The 20,601-nt window shown below is 50.6% G+C and overlaps 1 protein-coding gene across 1 annotated transcript in view; it reads right to left on the minus strand.

The window, feature by feature from the left end:
- Positions 1 to 16,167: 16,167 nt before the first annotated feature.
- LOC105504153 (chromosome unknown open reading frame, human C9orf106) overlaps positions 16,168 to 20,601 on the minus strand; it is a 74,801-nt gene continuing 70,367 nt past the window's right edge. The window contains 1 exon segment of the mRNA XM_011931442.1: positions 16,168 to 16,343. Within this exon segment, the coding sequence (XP_011786832.1) occupies positions 16,168 to 16,343 (176 nt within the window).

Consider the following 20,601-nt stretch of genomic DNA (forward strand, 5'->3'; position numbering starts at 1 on the left):
TCTCCAGGGCCCGGCTGCCTCCACCTCTCGGTGCAGCCGAGAGATCAAGAGATTCTCGCCAAGTGCTGCAGCTGGGGCCAGTCCTCATGCCTCCCGGGCACCCTGCCCTGCTCCCCCCATGCTGGGCAGGCCCTTGGGGGACAGAATGGAGGCAGCCCCCCTTTGGAAAGGCCCCAAGTTTTGCCAACAGTGTTCTGAAGGTCAAAGCCCCTCTGTCCTGACTGTGCCTCTGCACCCAACACTGCCCCTTCACCCCGTGGGCCCCACTGGCTTCTCTCACTCCAGACAGGGGACCCCCATGGGACACGTGGCCCTATCCCCACAGCACAGCCAACAGTGGCACTCAGACTGGGGACAGTTTCCAGGGAAGGCGCAGAGCAGCAGGGTCCAGAGTCACCCACAGACCTGTCCTCCTGGGGTCCACCCTGGGAAATGGCCCACCCTGGACTCCACGAATCCCACGATGGAGAAAATGCCCTCCCTGTCCTCATAGAGCTTGCCTGCCCACAGGAAAGACGTTGAAATAACCAGTACTGGCCGTGTGTGGTGGCTCATGCCTATAATCCCAACACTTAGGGAGGCTGAGACGGGCGGGTCACTTGAGGTCAGGAGTTTGAGACCAGCCTGGCCAACATGGTGCAACCCCGTCTCTACTAAAAATACAAAAATTAGCCAGGCATGGTGGCTTGTGCCTGTAGTTCAAGCTACTAAGGAGGCTGAGGCAGGAGAATTGCTTGAACCCAGGAGGCGGAGGTTGCAGTGAGCTGAGATCATGCCACTGCACCCCAACCTGGGCGACAGAGCAAGACTCCGTATGAAAAAAAAAAAAAGAAAAGAAAAGAAAAGAAATAACCAGTGCTGTGACTCCGTGCCACATGCTGTGCTGAGCCCTTCAGGTTAGTCTTGTCTCAATGCCAAGGTAATACAATGCAGTGGGCAATACTTTAAGTCCCCATTTTATCATGAACAAAAAGGTTTTAGACAGGTGGGTGGGTAACACCCAAGTTCAGAGCCCTGGAAAGCATAAGGGCCGGAGGCAAAGCCAGGTCTCCTCATTCTAAAACCATCACCGTAAAGCTGATAAGCTGCCTGCAGAGAAGCAGCAGGATGAAACAATTATAACAAAGCAGGGTCCATGCAGTCAGAGAAGGGAGTGAGGGAACAAAGGGGCCCTCAGGAATCATGAAATCTAAGTTGGGTTTTGAGGGATCAATAGGAGTTCCCCAAGGGTGGAAGAAGAATGTTCTAGGCAGAGGGAACATGTGCAAAGGCATAGAGGTGAGAACCTGCCCAGGACATTCAAATACCATAGGCTGGGTGCTGGGGGGTGATGTGGAGGAGGGAGGCGTTCAGCAGGTGACGAAGAGGGAGCCAGGCCCCAGGGGGCTTCACTCGCCAAACTGGGCGCCCTGCACCTTACCCTGTAGATAAGAGATTGAAGAGCTGGGTCCAAGCAGGCCCATCCCTGACATTTGTGGGCCCTGGGGCAAGAGTAGAAATGGAGGTCCAGGTAGAAAAGGTGTAGATGTTTCCAAGTCAGAGAAGCAGCTAGGATGCTGCTGGCTGAAGAGCTCTTCTGTCCTCCTTCCATCAGAAACACCTTCATGGGGCTGGGGAGGCCAGGCTCTCATTTATATTCTTGTCTCTTCATGTTTTCCACCAAAACATGAACTGAGCCCTGGGCCACAGTCCACAGCCTGAAGGAAGACTTGTGAAATGCAGATTCCGGGACCCTGCGGCTGACCCAGGAGGCCATGCTCCTATAAAAATTAGGCGCTATCTTTAAGAGTTTCCCCTGATGATAATTACACATAAAAGTCTAGAGAAGCCCCCTCCACCCCCTGCTGAAAGTAGCAGGAATATGAGGTGGGCGGGGTGGGCAGGAGATGGGGGTACAAGCAGATTCGTGTTCTAGAAATGGATCCTCAGCTATTGGACAAAAGTGGGCAGGGAGGAGAGTTGGGAGGGGCAGAGAGGCCTGGCAGCACCTAGGTTGAAGAGGGTGGCAGCCTGTCAGGGCAGGACTGTATGGCAGGGATGGGGGCGGGGTATGCGGTGGCGGGGGCGGTTGGGGGTGAAGGTTGTGTCAGCAGAAGCTGTGTTTGAAATTCACAGTGGACAGAGCCCGGTGCTGATGAGGCTTGAAGGTGAGCAGGGATCCAGGGCAGCTCCTTTGGGATCATAAAATCTAATCAGGCTGCAGGAGGCCTGGGCCCTGGGCGAACTCCATTAGGCAAGAGCCCACTCCCCTCTGCTGATCTAGGCATCCCTGAGGCCCCTTCAGTGTCACACTGAGGGTCAACTCGTGGCTCTGAGTGGGGAAGAATTAAAAGTCCGCCTCTGTCCCCGCCTACCCTGATCCCTCCCTGCTGGGGAGGCTGGAGGAGCAGCTAGGAGCAGCAGGCCACCAGGAGGGAAAGGTGGGCATGGCCTCGGGGATTGGGGGGTGGAATGGCCAGGAAGGGAGGCTTCCTATTGGAGGAGGACTTTGGACCCTCTCACTTTCCATACATGGTTCCAGAAATCATTTTGATAATAAAAATAATAACCGTGAAAACCACAGCAGCAACTATTGCCCTTGATCGAGCAGTTTTTGTGCCAGACACTGAGCACGCAGCAAGGAAATGGCAGAGTGGGCTGTCAGATCCTGAGCCAAGGGCTGGAACCAGGTTTCCCTGTGCCAAGTAGAGAGGGGCTTAAAACTCAACTCCTACCCTTGGAGCACTCCCAAGCTGTTTGGTCATGAGACGGCTGGAGATGCCTCTCTGGGAACATCTAGAAGACTCCAGAAGGTCCATGCCTCTCTAGAGGGCTATGCCGGCAAACACCGGCTTTTGAGACCATGGGGGACTAGACTGTATTTATCAGCTGCAGGAGTTCAGAAGAGGGAGAGCTCGTGGGAGCTGCTGGGAAAGGCATGACTTGAGCTGAATGCTGAAACAGCGGCCGCATTTGAAGAAGGGAGAGGAGGTGGAGAGGGGATCCTGGGAGAAGGCTCCAGCCTGGGCAATAGTGTGGGGGTGGGAATGCAGAAGGAGTTTAGAGACGGTCAATTGGCTGCAGCGGCTGGTGAGTCACGGGAAGCAGGGATGGACACAGATTGGCCCAGGCCTGGCGCGTGTCCTCCTGCTTATTTCTATACCTCCAGGAGGGTTTCACACTGGGACATCAAGGCGTCCACCCTTGTCAGGCCTGGGATGGTGCCTCACTGTTGGGGATGGGTTTGGTGAGTTCCCAAGAACAGCAGCCTCCCAGGAGGAGGCCTCATCAGGACTGAGCTGAGGCTCTTGGGAAAATGGAGGCCTCAGATTGCCCCAGAATCTTGGAAGAAAGACTCCCCTGCCCACACCCACCTTGGCCAAGGGCCTAAAACCAGGTGAGCAACAATGCCGGTCCAGTCATCAGCTTGACCTGACTGTCCCCTGTCTGCCTCTAGCAGAAGTAAATACCTTGCGTCCAAACCCTGCTCCCCCATTTACTGTGTGACCCCAGACAAGTTCCTTAACCTCTCTGAACTCAATTTTCTCACTCATAGAGCCAGGATAAAAACTCCAACCTCCAAACGTGTATTGATTTGTTTTAGGATTAAATGAGATGGAGCTAAGAACTCACGTAGTGGAGGCTGTGGTGCAGAGATCACTCTTGAAAAATGTTGCTTCCCTCCCTTCCATCCTTAAACTCTGGGACAGGTCAGCTGTGACCACAAAAGGTGCCCACGTGACTTGTCCCTTGAGCTTGCATAATCCTCACTGCTTCTGTGTCATCCAACAGTGGGGTCAGGCTGAGAATCCCGCGTGATACAGACCGTCTTTATATTTTACATTTAAATCTATGATCCATTACTAGCTTGTTATTTTTATTATTATATTTTGAGACAGGGTCTTGCTCTGTTGCCCAGGCTGAAATGCAGTGGTACAATCACAGCTCACTGCAGCCTCAACCCCCTCCCAGGCTCAGGCAATCCTCCCACCTCAGCCCCCTGAATAACCGGAACTACTGGCATGCACCACCACACCCGGCTAATGTTTGTAATTTTTGTAGTGATGGAGTCTTGCTTGGTTGCCCAGGCTGGTTTCAAATTCCTGGGCTCAAGGGATCCTCCCACCTTGAACTTCCAAAGTGCTGGGGTTACAGGCGTGAGCCACCATCTCCAGCCTGTTAGTTAATTATTATTATTTGTTGTCCCTCCTCTAATCTGAAAGGAGCAAGTTAATTTTGGTATAAGATATAAGGTTTAGGTTGAGGTTTATTTTTTAGTAGATGTCCAAGCTGGGTGCAGTGGCTCACACCTGTAATCCCAGCACTTTGGGAGGTCGAGGCAGGAGGATCACTTGAGCCTAGGAGTTTGAGACCAGTCTGGACAACAAAGTGAGACCCCGTGTCTACGAAACATTTAAAAATTAGCCGGGTATGGTGGCACATGCCTGCAGTCTAAGTACTTGAGAGGCTGAAGTGCAGTGAGCCATGATTTTTTCTCTACACTCCAGCCTGGGTGAGAGAGACAGAGACACTGTATCAGAAAAAAAAAAAAAAAATCTGGCCAGGCACGGTGGGTCATGTCTATAATCCCAGCACTTTAGGAAGCCATGGAAGGCAAATCACTTGAGGTCAGGAGTTCGAGACCAGCCTGGCCAACACGGTGAAACCCTGTCTCCACGAAAAATACAAAAATTAACTAGGCATGGTGGTGCATGCCTGTAATCCCAGCTACTCAGAAGACTGAGGCACACTAATCGCTTGAACCTGGGAGGTGGAAGTTGTAGTGAGCTGAGATCACACCACTGCACTCAAGCCTAGGTAACAGAGTGAGACTCTGTCACAAAATAAATAAAATTAAATTAAAAAGTTATCCAATTGTTAATCATTTGTTGAAACTTCATATGTTGAAAAAAAGCTTTCTTTATTCATTAATTACTACACAGTCTTGATCTCCCTCATTTTGCCAGCCTTGCTATCAGATCCTTTGTGCTTTTCATTTCTTCATTTAATAAATACTGAGAGATAATTGGACACCCATATGCAAAATATTTGTTCTTGACCCCTACCTCACACCGTATACACAGATCTACTCACAGTGGATCATAGACCTAAACATAAGATCTATCACTATAAAGAACTTTTAGAAGGAAACCTAGGAAAATATTTTTGGGTCTGGGCGCAGTGGTTCATGCCTATAATCCCAGCACTTTGGGAGGTTGCGTTGGGAGGATCACTTGAGCCCAGGAGTTTAAGACCAGCCCAGGCAATATGGTGAGGCCCGTCTCTATAAAAAATACTAAAGAGATGGGGTCTATAGTGAGACACCGACTCTCCCAAAAATTAGCTGGATTTGCTGGTGCATACCTATAGTCCCAGCTTCTCAGGAGGCTGAGGTGGGAGGATCACTTGAGCCTGGGAGGTGGAGGTTATGGTGAGCCAAGATTGCCCACTGCACTCCAGCCTGGTCAACAGAACAAGATTATGTCTCAAAAAAAAAAAAAAAAATCTTTGGGACTTGGCATTAGGCAAAGAGTTCCAAGATATGACAATGAAGCCTAATCCATAAAGAAAAACATTGATAAATTTCAGCTCATAAAAATTTACAACTTTTGCTCTAAGAAAAATGCTGATAAGAGAATGAACTATGAAAAAATATTTGCACATCACATCTCTGACAAAAGACTTGTATCCAGGCCAGGTGCAGTGGCTCAAGCCTGTAATCCAGCACTTTGGGAGGCCGAGATGGGCAGATCACGAGGTCAGGAGATCGAGACCATCCTGGCTAACCCGGTGAAACCCCATCTCTACTAAAAAATACAAAAAACTAGCCAGGCGAGGTGGCGGGCGCCTGTAGTCCCAGCTACTCGGGAAGCTGAGGCAGGAGAATGGCATAAACCCGGGAGGTGGAGCTTGCAGTGAGCTGAGATCCAGCCACTGCACTCCAGCCTGGGCGACAGAGAGAGACTCCATCTCCAAAGAAAAAGACTTGTATCTAGAAACCATAAAGAACTCTAACAACTCAACAGTTAAAAAAAAAAAAAAAACTAATTAAAAGTGGAAAAAAGACTCATACAGACAATCCACTAGAGAAGATACAGGGATGACAATTGAACCTATTGAACCTATTAAAATGTGCTCAACCATTATTAGCCACCAAGGAAACAGAAGTCAAAATCACAATGGGATATCACTCCCCACCACCTTAGATGGCTAAAAAAATACTGATAATTCCAAATGCTGACAAGTTTGCAGAGCAACTTGAACTCTTATACATTGCTGGTGAGGATGCAAAATGATACAGCCACTTTGGAAAACAGTTTGGCATGTTCTTAAAAAGTGAACCATATTCATATAGTATGATGTAGCCATCTTACTCCTGGACATTTATCATCCCAGAGAAATGAAAACTTAGGTCCATGCAAAGACATATACATGAATGTTCATAGAAGCTTTATTTGTACTAGCCTGGAAACAACCCAAATGCCCTTCAATGGATGAATGGATAAACAAACTGTGGTCCATCCATATCATGGACTATCACTCAGTAATAAGGAGGAGCCAAGAATTGATACAGGTAACACCTTGGGGAGAGCTCAAGACCATAACGCTGAGTGAAAAAAATAGCCAATCTTAAAAGATCACACCCTACACAATTCCATTTATATGACACCCTCCAAAAGTCAAAATATAGAGATGGAGATCAGTGGTTGCCAGGGGTTAGGGGTGAGGCCAGGGCATGGCTACAAAAAGATAGGAAGAGGAAGCCTCTTCAGGTGATAGAACTATTCTGGATGCTGATAGTGATGGTGGTTACACAAATTGATGCTTGTGATAAAATTCATAGAATTGTACTCCAAAAGGAACTTAATTAAAATGCAACTTGAAAAAAATGATGTAGCGGCCAGGCGCGCTGGCTCATGACTGTAATCCCAGCACTTTACTAAAAATACAAAATTAGTCAGGTGTGGTGGTGCACGCCTGTAATCCCAGCTACTTGGGAGGCTGAGGCATGAGAATCGCCTGAACCTGAGAGGCGGAGGTTGCAGTGAACTGAGATCGCGCCATTGCATTCCAGCCTGGCTGACAGAGCAAGACTCTGTCTCAAAAAAAAAAAGAGATGTGGTGCTTTGAGTTCTCAGGTAGTTTCTTCCTGCAACCCACACAGGCCATGGTTCTTCCCCTATAGCACCTTGGAAGGGATTAGAAAAGGGCACCACCTCATGTGCAGAATGCAGCCTGTGCCAGGGCCCTCAGCCTGACAAGTGGAGGACTGGCTGAATTACAGCTCCACTTGCGCAGTGAGCAACCTACATGACTGTCCATGTTGGGTCCTGGAGCCCCCATGTTTTCTTCTCAGGCTCTGTTATTCCTCAATGGATGGAGTTTTGACAAGCAGTCCCCAGGGAGTAGGGATGAGGTGGGCTGTGCATTAGACCAGACTAGCCTGGCCAGAGCTTCTTGCTAATGGCAGCAAATGCACTTAGTGCTGAGGCTGCAGGCCGGTGCTTTGGGGGCCTGGTGCTTAATGGCTTGCCTGCCAGGGAGGAAGAAGGATGGCCGGACAGACGCATACCCAGGATCAGACGGATGGAGGGAACCCGAGGACTCACCTCAGCCTGGAAACGCCCCTCCCTCTGAGAAGTGGGGGTGGAGAGTGAGGGGATGTGCAGGAAGGATGCTGCCAGGGAGACTGGCTTTGCCTGAGCCTGTCCCATGGCACATTTTGTCTGCTCATTAATGCTGAAGGTTTCATTCCTCTGGAGGGGTGGGTTTCAGGTGGGCCCAGCCACAGCCTGCTCTGCCTCAGGGAGCTGGGGGATGAAAATCAGGATCCTAGCCTTTTTTTTTTTTTTTTTTTTTTTGACAGAGTTTCACTCTTGTTCCCGAGGCTGAAGTGCAATGGCGCAATCTCAGCTCACTGCAACCTCTGCTTCCCAGGTTCAAGTGATTCTCCTGCCTCAGCCTCCCGAGTAGCTGGGATTACAGGCATCTGCCACCACGCCTGGCTAATTTTTATGCTTTTAGTAGAGAAGGGGTTTTGCCATGTTGGCCAGGCTGGTCTCGAACTCCTGATCTCAGGTGATCTACCCGCCTTGGCCTCCCAAAGTTCTGGGATTATAGATGTGAGCCACCACGCCCGGCCAGGATCCCAGCTCTTACATCCTAAGTGCCTGCTGGGTGCCTGGCACTGTGCTGAGGGCTCTACTGAAGTGGCAATAATGACAAAGCCTCCAATAACAATAATATAAACAAGTCCTGGAGTGCATTTGGAGACTGGGCCTAACCCTCCTTATAAACCCAGAGGCTGGTGTGCCTTTGTTCCACAGGCCCTGCTTACCTGAGGCCACACAGCTTGGTGCTCCAGCCTAGCCCCGTCTGCCTTTGACTTTCATGCACACCGCCCTATGGCCGCTTCAGCCTCTTCAATCCCATGAGCCCCAAGTTTCATAAAGGTGAAAGGGCACTTTGCTTTTGCATATGTAAAGGAGGAGACACCAACTCAAGTTAGGCCTAGCCTCCTCCAGGAAGTCTTCTCTGACCCTCCCCAGAGGGTCAGAAAAATGAATTTCCTCACTCATCCTCAGGAGCAAATGAATCCATCTTGTGTCTGATGGTGCAGTGTTGAGGACAGACTATCTGGAACCCCAGCAGTCACTGTACCACTCAGAATGGGCCCAGCTGACACTGTGAGGAAGGCGAAGGGACAGGAACTGCAGAGAAGCCAAGACAGAGCTCCAACAGCATCATGAGCCTCTGGATCAAACCATGCCTGAAACCCACTATCACCTCTGTGTCATTTCATTACATGAGCCCATTATTTCCTATCTTGGTTGGATTTTCTGTCTGTTGTAACAGAGAGTTTTAAACAGATACAGGAATTCACCAAACTGTGAAATGTGGCGATTTCAGGAGGGCATATAATGAGGGAACTTTCATCCTCTGATGCATATGTTTTATATCGTCTGTGGTTTTACAATACGCATATAGCAAAATCAATGTCAGTGTTTCTGTCTTGAGAAAACAAGTGGATCATGAGCCTGTGGCTTGAAGAATCGGGTGGGTGATGGCATCAGGAACTGAGGAGCAGTGAACTTGGGGGGAAGATGGCAGCTTTGACACAGGGGCACGGAAGATCTGGATAGAGCCACCACATGGGTACTTTCAGGGGCTGGTGCTCAGGAGGAAGTATGTGGGGTGAGGGACAGTCAATGTGGGAGCCAGGTGGCAGAGCTGGCATTATCGTCCCTGGCCAAGGCCTTACTCATTGGAGAAACAGACATTGCTTTTTTCCCCAGGACACTCCCTTTTGGGGCTGTCACCGTACCTCAAGTACCCTCCTTGTTGGAACTGATGACCAAGGCTCCATGTGAATGGCAGAACCCATCAAGCTGCAAATTTCTTGGAAGTGGCCTTCCAGCCACCTCCCGTTAGCACGGGAGGCACGGACCCCTCTGATGCGGTTGACAAGCTGATTCCTCAAGCCTGAATCCATGCTGCAAGAATGGGTGTAAATGACAGTGGCGACATGCTTTTGTCTGAGGCTTTTCACTGCTTGGAATGACATCCCACTGCACTCTGCTTCATCCTCTGAGGGCCCTGAGATGCAGGCCAGGCAGCCTTCTGCCTCAGTTTCACAGAGAAAGCAATTCAGGCACAGAGAGGCCTAGCAACTTGCACATAATCACACAGCCAGGCAGAACTGGCCAGAATTTGAACCCAGTTCTCCAGCCTCCAACCTGGTCCTCTTTCTATTTCCACTGGATGGTCCTCACAGCAGGGATTGGGGCAGGGAATTGTTCCCAGTGAAAGTCAGCCATTGAGGACTGGGGACGTGAAAGGTGGAGGCTCCCTGGAGACAACGGAGGGACCTCAGGCGAGGGAAGCTTCTGTATAATCCCCACAACTGCCCCGGCCCAACTCATGTCCTTTGCTCTGCCCTAAGTGCCTGGTCCTGTGCTCTGTGCTGGTCATCACCTGGAACCCTCAAACATCCTACGCTGAGCCCCTCTTACAGCCAAGAAAATGGATGCTCAGAGAGGTCAAGGAATTTGCCTAAGGTCAATTAGTGAGGAATAGAGGTCTCTGGCCTGTTGGAGCCCAGAGCTTGTGCAAAGGCCCTGAGGTAGGGCCCAGGAACAGGGTGCACTAAAAGAACTGTAAGGAATCGGTGGGGAGGAGGGGAGAAGCTGTGGAGGTCCCTCTCGGCCCAATCCAAACCTCACTTGCTCTAGCAAAAGGTTCGGGATGTGGCTTCCTGTTCAGTGGAGCAAGGCCCTGTCCATACTGGCCTCGGTTCCCTTGGGATGGGGAAAAGGGGTGGCAGAAAGCACCCCCTACCCTACCCCCAGTCCAAGTCAGGAGAAGTAGCTGCAGCTTCTTGGACGGTTGTCTGGAGACCCAGAAAGAGAGAGAAGTGGATGGGGACGAGAGGCACGGGTAATGACCGAGGTCTTCTGCCCTCAGCGACGCAGACTGGGCTGTAATCGGGGCCTCCTGGGTCAGCAGTGCCTGGCGGACCTTCCCCAGCGCGGGTTCCCACGCTCCCTTAGGCCCCGCGACGCCCGGCGGGATGCCCTTCCCTTTAGGGACTGGGGCGCTGGGCGAGGTCGCCGGGCGCGCGCGGGCACACGGGCACGCACACACGCTCGCGCACACACGCTCCCGCAGCCGTCAGAGGAGGTGAAAGGAACCAAGAAGCGAAAGTGAGCAACCTCTAGTGAAAGAAATAGACATGCACAGACAGCTCAGAAACTGACGCTGGGCCAGCGAGCCGGCCTTCCCGGGCGCGCCCCGGTGCGCAGGCAGCGCGTTCCCCAAGCTGGACGCGCGCTCGGTGGCCACCGAGGAGGGCCCGCCACTCCGAGCTGTCACTCGCTCGCGTCCCCCCAGTCCCTTTCCCTGCTTCTTGCTGTCTCTGTCTTTCAAGTAGCCGGGAGGGCCCCGTGCGAGGCCCCCAGTGGGCGCCCCAGGATCCATCGGGCCCCCTACGATCCATCGCTCCCTGGACCCCGGCAAAGCGCGGCTGGGCCCAGCCTTGAATCCTCAGGGCCGAGGGCCAGAGAGCTCCTCTGACGTTTGAGTCTTTTCGCCCACCAGGCCCGGGCGACCTGCAGAGTGGAGGGCTTTGCCCTCCCGCTTCTCGCCACCCCCACCCATCTGCAGGGACTGTCCCTGCGCTGTGGCTCCTGGGAACGCCCATGCCGTGCAGTGGTCACTGCACAGATGACCTTGGCAAGAGCCATCTCTTGGAGAAGGAACCTCCAAGTGACAGTCCTGAGAGGCCAAGGGCCAGTCGGCCGATGTGAGCAGTGCCTGGCAGCCTCAGAAGGGCTCACCCTTCCCGCCTCCCTGCCCCCACCCTCCCTGCACTAAACCAGCTTTTCCGGCTCTGCAGCCTGGTCAGGTTTCTGGCAGGTGTGGGTTGTTTTCTGCCCCTGGAGCTTGGGTGGGAAAAGAGAAAGGTCGGAGAAGCTGGGTGCCCACCTAGGGCTCTGCCATGCCTGCACGCCTCCTCCAGAGGCGCCCCAGGGACGCTCAGCGTGGAAACAGACCCTGACTTAGCAGAAAAGGCCGGGGTGCCTGTTGGCTGATGAAGTTAGGCCTTTTGGACAGATACAAGTAGAAGCCATGGCTAGTGATGAGGCTTCCCTCCCCTCTGAGTTTCCAGAGCTTGGTGGGCAGTGAACAGCCCCAAAGCTTCTCAACAGACACAGAAGGGCGTGGCTTCTTCCCATTGGGAAGCTATTGGTGGGAGGGTTGCCAGACCCTTCTCAGATCTTGTCTCAGCCGGGTGAGCCTGGGGACACTCGGCCACAGAGGGTGTCCCCAACTAAGCTAGGATGCAAAAACAAAACGCCTTGTCCCAGTCATAGCCCAGTGGTAGACAGAGGGGTAAACAATCAAAATGGGGTGTGAGGACAGCTCTGAAGGAGGCCTGAGCCAGGAGGCATCCCCTGGAAGCACCAGGAGAAGCAGGGAGGGTGCTCTAAGCAAAGGCAGCCACGTGGGAGTCTAGGGGGCGCCCAGGAAGCTACAGACCCCAGAGGCTCCACAGACCCAGGCTCTGCAGACTGCCCAGTTACAGAAAGTCTAGACCCACCATCAAAATCAAAGTAGGAGCTGGGCGCCATGGCTCACGCCTGTAATCCCAGCACTTGGGAGGCCAAAGCAGGTGGATCTCTTGAGGTCAGGAGTTCGAAAGCAACCTAACCAACATGGTGAAACACTGTCTCTACTGAAAATATAAAAATTAGCTGGGTGTGGTGGCATTCACCTATAATCCCAGCTATTTAGGAAGCTGAGGCAGGAGAATTCCTTGAACCCGGGAGGGTGAGCCGGGATCGCACCACTGCATTCTAGCCTGGGCAACAGAGCAAGACTCCATCTTGAAAAAAAAAGACAAGAAAACCAAAGTGGGGAGCCCTCGGGGACTTGGGGCCTCCTTTCATGCTAAAGATGGACAGACTAGGGGCCTGAGAGGTGGTGCCACCTGCCCAAGGTCACCCCACTGGCTAGTTTGGGCTGGGCCCTGGCACACAGTAGGTGCTTACTAACTGGGGCTGTGAGGACTGGAATCCAGGGAGCCAGAGCGAGGGCCACTGCCCTTCCACCCCTACCATCCTCTAGATCTTTACTGAGAGCCTTCCACTGCTGGGAGCTCAGCCACATGCGGAAGACGAGAAGAGCCAGGTAAACAGATGGGAACACATGGGTAGTAAGGCCCTCCCAGAGGAGGGAGCCCGGGGACAGAGTATCCCAGGCCTATGCCGAGGCCCCGAAGGGCAGAACATGCTGTGTAACTGAGCAGAGGAGCGGAGGCCAGGAGGGGCACGCAGGCTGCAGAGGGGAATTTGGGTTTCATTTCAAGTGCATGCCTCACACAGGACTGGCATGGAGAGGGCAGGGGGAGGAACCCAGGCCTGGCTGCAGCAGGCCAGAGAAGGGGCTCCAGGAGGAGCCTTTGCTCTTCATGTCCCTGAACCTTTCTCGTTTCCCACCTTCACCCATTATCCAGGAACACAATGGCCCAGAGAAGGGGTTGGTCTTCTGGCTTCCCCAGGGGCTTTCCCAGCCCCTCCTAAAGCTCAAGTCCCCTGAATGCAGCAAGGCTGAGCCTCATCACCCTCATCTGCCACCACCAGAGGAGTGTCATCACCATCATCACCACCGCAACCAGCGTCCCAGCCATAGCATTTCTTGAGCCCTCGCTCTGTGCCAGGTGCTGGGCCAAGCCCTTCGTGTGCATCCCTTTGACAAAGCAGCACTGTGAGCACAGGGCTCTTAATCCCATTTTACAGATAAGGAGACTGAGAGAGGCAAGCATTCAGCCAAGATTGCATGCTTGACGCCTCCTCCAGGCAAATGCAGGCTCCAGGAGCTTGAGCATGGCTGACTGGTATGTCAAGTGGAGCTGGAGTCTTTTGTGGGGACTGTTGCTGGAGGTGGGAGGGGCGGGGATTGGGATTGGAGAATGCAAAAAGCAGAAAGGGACCAGGCGGGGTGGCTCACACCTGTCATGCCAGCACTTGGGGAGGTCGAGGCCAGAGGATCGATTGAGCCTAGGAGTTTGAGACCAACCTGGGCAACAGAGTGAAACCCCATCTCTACAACTAATAAAAAATTATTCAGAAGTATTTGATTTGGTTTGTTTTGCTTTGCTTTGTTTTTGTTATTGTTTTTTTTTGAAACAGAGTCTCGCTCTGTCGCCCAGGCTGGAGTGCCGTTGTGCAATCTCGGGTCACTGCAAACTCTGCCTCCCTGGTTCGAGCGATTCTCTTTTCTCAGCCTCCCGAGTAGCTGGGATGACAGGCACCCACCACCACACCTGGCTAATTTTTGTAGTTTTAGTAGAGACGGGGTTTCACCATGTTGCCCAGGCTGGTCTCGAACTCCTGACCTCCAGTGATCTGCTCACCTCAGCCTCCCAAAGTGCTGGGATTACAGGCATGAGCCACCATGCCTGGCCGAGGATTTTCTTTCTGTCTTCAGCACTGTTTGCGTGATCTTGAGGGCCTCTTTAGAATCTCAGGGATGCCCTTCCACAGACGTATATAACCCAGAGACTGATCAGTGGAACATCTTGGCATCCATGCCAATTAGTAGGAATGGCCATGGTGTGACTGCACAAACAAACAAATAATAGCTCTTGGAGGCTTTTGTTATAATAGTTACCTCAGCAATTCCATTCTCACTTTTGATCTGGATGAAAACAAACAGAAGAAAGGTAAGTACCCTCGCATGCCCTGCAAGCTGCCTGCAACCTGCATTTTCTGGACCATGCACTGAACGAGGTCAGATGCTGTAACTAATGACATCCTTCTCCCCCCCAACCAAAAAAAAAGCAAAGTATTTGTTTGTGATAAAGTATTAATTAAAAGATATATATAAAGAAAAAAATTAACTGGATGTGGTGGCACACGGCTGTAGTCCTAGCTACTTGGGAGGCTGAGGCAGGAGAATGGCTTGAGCCCAGGAGGTCGAGGTTGCAGTGAGCCATGATCATGTCACTGCACTCAGCCTGCATGACGGAGTGAGACCATGTCCTAAAAATATAAGGCAGAAAGGTAGGCTGCAGGATGCAGGTCAGGGAGAGAGCAAAATGTGAGAGAAAGCTATGTTAACTCCTTGCACACCCTGTGTGCACGCACTGGTAAACATCTACATGCACACGCTGGCATATAAAAATGCATGAACCTTGGCATGGACATGTGAACGCACACCGGCACACACAAGCAAGCACTGTATGCATGTGTGTACACACACACAAACACGCACACATGGATTCACAATGCAACACACCACATGTGTGCCTAGGGGTGCACACATGCTGCACATGCACATGGACACCAACGCAATACACGCACCCTGAACCCCAAAACAGGCCATCTGCACATTTCTTTCCTTAGCAATGATCATGGTTCATTCATTCATGCAATAAATGTATATTGAGCCATTTTTGGTGCCAGGCCAGGCAATGGGCACTGCAGACCGAGCCAGAAGGGCCCCACAGTCCCAGCCCGCTTGCCCCGGAGAAGCTCACAGACTAGACCGGGGGCAGGGAGGGGGACAGACGGTAAGCAGGGAACTAAGCTCTTGCAGGGGATTTGTTCCTGTTGCCCTGGAACAGAAGCACAGAGAGCTCTGGGGCCTGAGAACCATCCGTGGGGGCTGCTGGAATGAGCAGGAGTGAGGGGCCCAGGGTTTGGGCACATGACATGTCGGGAAGGGATCTGGCCAGGAAAGAAGAGGCTGGGGTGAGACCCAGACAGGCCTAGCAAATGTGGAGTCTGAGTCTGCAGACCGGATAGGCCCAGGAGCATTCCTCTTCCACCCCCTGCACCACTGTGAGCGCCTGAGGGAGCCTCAGCTGCCCCCTCTCTGTCCCCACCCACTCATCTCCCAGTGCCCAGAAAGGTAAGTGCCTATCAAATACAAGAGTGCCTTTTGAATACAAGATTCTGTTCTGGCGGGGCGCGGTGGCTCAAGCCTGTAATCCCAGCATTTTGGGAGGCCGAGACGGGCGGATCACGAGGTCAGGAGATCGAGACCATCCTGGCTAATATGATGAAACCCCGTCTCTACTAAAAAATACAAAAAACTAGCTGGGCGAGGTGGCGGGCGCCTGTAGTCCCAGCTACTCGGGAGGCTGAGGCAGGAGAATGGCGTAAATCCGGGAGGCGGAGCTTGCAGTGAGCTGAGATCCGGTCACTGCACTCCAGCCTGGGCGACAGAGCGAGACTCCGCCTCAAAAAAAAAAAAAAAGATTCTGTTCTACACTGGACACAAACAATGCCGTTTTGCTGTCTCCATCCGCCTCTTCCCCATCCCCACCACGTACACACACAGACCTCAGTCTCCCCATCTGGGCAATGGGTGTGTACCAGCCCCTCCTCACACAGCCGTGAACTGAGTTATGGAAGACTGTTTCACAGAGGAGGCTGCACCGTTCCCTGCTCCTCTAGGCAAAGAGCAGCCCCTCGGAGGAAGCCCATGACACCCGCTCCCTGAGGCACCCCAGGATGCTCACCCATCTCCTGCCACACACGTGTATGCAGTCCCCCGACTCCACACCTCACATAGACCCCTACCACACCTACCCTCCACCACTCCCCACGCCCCCCAACACACACACACACTCGCCGCCCTGGGCAACCCAGCCAGTCTCGCCTCTCCCCGCTGAGCCTCCCCTCAAATCCTGGACCCAGCAGTGACAAGCAGGCGCGACCCGCGGCCACCCCCACCCCTAGCTTCAGGGATGTGTTCATTGATCCAAAGATGCTCTTTCCTTTTCCTCAGGCGCTTCTCTGAAGGATGGAAAAATCGATGCCCGCAGAAACGCAGGTGCAGGGAAGGTACGGACAGTGCTGGGGAGAAGACCAAGGGCAGGGGAGAGCCAGACGCCGGGGTCCCGGCCGGCTGGGCTGCAGCTGGCTCTTTCTCACTTCCCAGAACCACCTCAGAGGCAGGCGTGGTCAGTCCGACCGCCAGCGCTGCTTTGTCTTTTAATATTGTGCCCTGATGACAAAAGCTGTATGTGCTCATTGTAGAAAATAAAAATCACTGAATCCATCCCCAGAGGTAACCTCCCTGCTAACGTGCACAGTAAATCCTTCCAGCCTTTTTTTTTTCTCTGCACACTGAATGTGGTTTTTATTTTTGCAAAAATGGTACGTGCTTGACTGCTTTTTTCACCCAACACTATGCCACCGACATCCTTCTGTGTAAAGACCTGTCGTCAGCATCTTGGTATCCGAAGGCTGCACCATGATCTGCCTTGTTGGGTGGTGGAGGCATAGCACAAGGGTTAGGATCAGAATCTTGGCTACTTGCTATGTGACCTTGGACTGGTGGCTACACTCTCTGACCTCAGTGTGGTCGTCTTCTGGGAGATGGGGTTACTAAAGCCTGCCTTATAGCATTGTGGTGAGAATTACATGAGAAAACGGGCAGGAAGCACTCCTTCCAAGTGGAGTCCGTCCAAAGCACACTGTTGGCTGTGGCTATAATTATTTTTAATCTTTATCATTACACAGCTAAACCATTGTTTACTCAAGCCATCCTATTATTGAACATATAGGTTGTTTACTCAATTTCCTTCAAAGAAGAAGGCTGCAGTGAATGTCCTTGCTAAGGGATCTTTGACAAGTTCTCAATTATTAATCTTAAGAAATTTCTAGAAAGAAAACTCTGGTCATTTTAGGGCCTGTGCTACGTTCTGCCAAATTACCCTCCAAAATGTCCCAGTGACACTCTGTATTGGCTTCCTAGGGCTGTTGGACAAATGAGCACACTCTCGATGGCTTAAAACAACAGAAATTCATTCTGTCACAGCTCTGGAGGCTCCAAGGCCAACATCGAGTTGTCGTCAAAGCTGCATTCCCTCCCAAGATCCGAGGGAAGAATGCTCCTCTGCATTTTCCAGCTTTTCTCAGCTGCTGGTATTCCTGGACTGGTGGACTCATCACTCCAGTCTCCTCCTCTGTCTGTCTGTCTGTCTTCTTCCCGAGTGTCTCTTATCAGGACACATTGAATTCAGGGTTCACCTGGATATTCCAGGACAACCTCCTCATTTCAAGATCTTTAACTTGGCCAGGCAAAGTGGTTGACACCTGTAATCCCAACACTTTGAGAGGGCAGAGGTGGGAGGATTGCTAGAGCTCAGGAGTTTGAGAACAGCCTGGACAACACAGTGAGACCCCCCATCTCTACAAAAAGTAGAAAAATTAGCTGGGCATAGTGGCACACACCTCCTTTCCCAGCTACTCAGGAAACTGAAGTAGGAGAATTGCTTTGGCCCAGGAGTTTGAGGCTGCAGTGAGCTGTGATTGTATTACTGCACTCCAGACTGGGTGACAGAGTGAGAGCCTGACTCAAAAAAAAAAAAAAAAATCCTGGCTGGACGCAGTGGCTCATGCCTGTAATCCCAGCACTTTGGGAGGCTGAGGCAGGTGGATCACCTGAGGTCAGGCATTTGAGATCAGCCTGGCCAACATGGTGAAACTCCATCTCCACTAAAAGTACAAAAAATTAGCCGGATGTGGTGGCACACACCTGTAATACCACCTACTCAGGAGGCTAAGGCACAAAAATCACTTAAGCCGGGGAGGCAGAGGTCGCAGTGAGCTGAGATCACGCCATTGCACTCTAGCCTGGGCAAAAAGAGCAAAACTCCATCACAAAATAAATAAATAAATAAATAAATAAATAAATAAATAATCCTTACCTTAATTACATTGACAAAATGTACCTTTTTCCAAATAAGACAGCAGGTGTGGTGGCTCATGCCTATAATCCCAGCACTTTGGGAGGCCAAGATGGGAGGATTGCTTGAGGCCATGAGTTTGAGACCAAAGGAAGAAGGATTCTGTAGAACCTCTTTTCCTTCACCACACAGAATATTTTAATCTTTTTGAAATTTTTGGCCAATTTGATAGAGCAAAAGGATAACTTGTTTTAACATGTATTTCTTTTGTTATTAGTGAAGATGAACCTACTCTCATATGCTTGTTGGCTATTTGTATTTCTTATTTTGTGAATTGCTAATTCATGTCCTTTGCATATGTCCCTACTAGGTATTAAGTGTCTTCTAATGGATATGTGAGAGCTCTTTGTAGATGCAGGATATTAAGCCTTTATCATCTCTTGTAAATATCTTCTTAATTGGTCACTTGCTTTTTAGGGCTTTTTTCATAGTTCTTCCATGTACATAACTTTTAAACTTTTTTGTAGCAAAGCTTCAGGAGGATTTTACCATCTGTTGAATAATTAAACAGGCCTTTCCCATCACATTATTTTCATCTAGCACTTTTATAGTTCCACTTTTATACTTAAGTTTTCATTTTGTCTGCGATTTATTTTAGTTATGGTGTATGTTAAGGCTAACGGCCTCCCTCCAGCCCCAGATATTGGACAGTTGTCTTAATACCATTTAATAAATAGCTCATCTTTTCCCTACTGATTTTAAATGATGCCTTTATAATCTATTAAATTTGACTTCTGGTTCTAGTAACCTAGCAGACTGAGCTAATGTTGACACTGCTCCTGCTAGGAATATGGACAAAATTTAACAACAACAACAACAACAAAAATAATTGATCTTGAAAGAAAAAAATGGGAGATCACCCAGTACTGCAGTTTGGGAGGATGCAACTGGAGGAAGAAGCCGTTCTGCAACTGAGAACCCAACAAAAAGGCAAGATCCTTACTGAACAGGAGCTCACAGCTGAAAATGCAAACCACAGGATGAACTGATCCGCAACAGGGAGTGTCAGCAGACAAAACAAGAAGAGAATTAGACCACCAAGAAATTGGGATAAGACCACACTCTGAAAGAGACTACAAAATAACTGTGTTTTAAATTATTAAAAGAAAAAAATAAAATAAAATGAAAAGACACTGTGAAAAAAGAGGCAGCCAGGTGCAGTGGCTCATGCCTATAATTCCAGCACTTTGGGAGGCCAAGGCAGGCAGATCATTTGAGGTCAGGAGTTCGAGACCAGCCTGGCCAACATAATGTCTCTATGAAAAATATAAAAATCAGCCAGGCATGGTGGTGAGCACCTGTAGTACCAGCTACCACTCAGGGGTCTGAGTTGGGAGGATGGCTTGAGCCTGGGAGGCAGAGGTTGCAGTGAGCCGAGATCATGCTACTGCACTCGAGCCTGGGTGATAGAGCCAGACCTTGTCTCAAAAAAAGAAAACAAAACAAAACAACACAACGAAAACAAAAATAAGAAGCAAAGTTGAAGGAAAAACAAAGATCTTCTTGAAAGGAAAACTGTAGCCACTGAAAATAAATTTCAATGGGTTGGTTAAATAGCAGATAAGACGCAGCTGAAGAAGTGTTCATGAACCGAAAGACAGAACTGAGGAAATTACCCAGAATGTAGCCCCCAAAGATGAAGAGGGCCAGGTGGAGTGACTCATGCCTATAATACCAGCACTTTGGGAGGTCAAGGCAGGAGGATCACAAGACCAGGAATTTGAGGCCAACCTGGGCAACATAGCAAGATGTCCTGTCTCTACAAAAAAAATTAAAAAATTAGCTGGGTGCAGTGACACATGCCTTTAATCCTAGCTACTGGGGCTTGAGGCAGGAGGATTGCTTGAGCCCAGGAGTTCAAGGTTCAGTGCGCTATGATCACACCACTGCACTCCCACCTGGGCAACAGAGTGAGACGCTGCCTCTAAAAATATATTTTTTAAAGAAACAAAGATAAAGAGAGAAATAATAAAAATAGAAACACATTGAAAAGAATAAAAGAGTTCAACGTATGGCTTAGAGAAGACCTGGAAAGAGATAGATTATGAGGAGGATGGAAAAGAGATCATTTTCAGCATGATAATGTCTGAGAATATTCCAGAATTGATGAAAGACACAATTCCTCAAATTCAAGAAGTGAATCAGACTGGGCACATTGGCTCACGCCTGTAATCCCAACACTTTGGGAGGATTAGGTAGGAAGATAGCTTGAGCCCAAGAGTTTGAGACCAGTCCTGGCAACATAGTGAGACCTCGTCTCTACAAAAAATTAAAAAGTTAGCCAGACTGGGCACATTGGCTCACGCCTGTAATCCCAACACTTTGGGAGGATTAGGTAGGAAGATGGCTTGAGCCCAAGA

The sequence above is a fragment of the Colobus angolensis genome, unplaced genomic scaffold, assembly GCF_000951035.1.
Source record: "Colobus angolensis palliatus isolate OR3802 unplaced genomic scaffold, Cang.pa_1.0 Scaffold9, whole genome shotgun sequence".
Lineage (NCBI taxonomy): Eukaryota > Metazoa > Chordata > Mammalia > Primates > Cercopithecidae > Colobus > Colobus angolensis.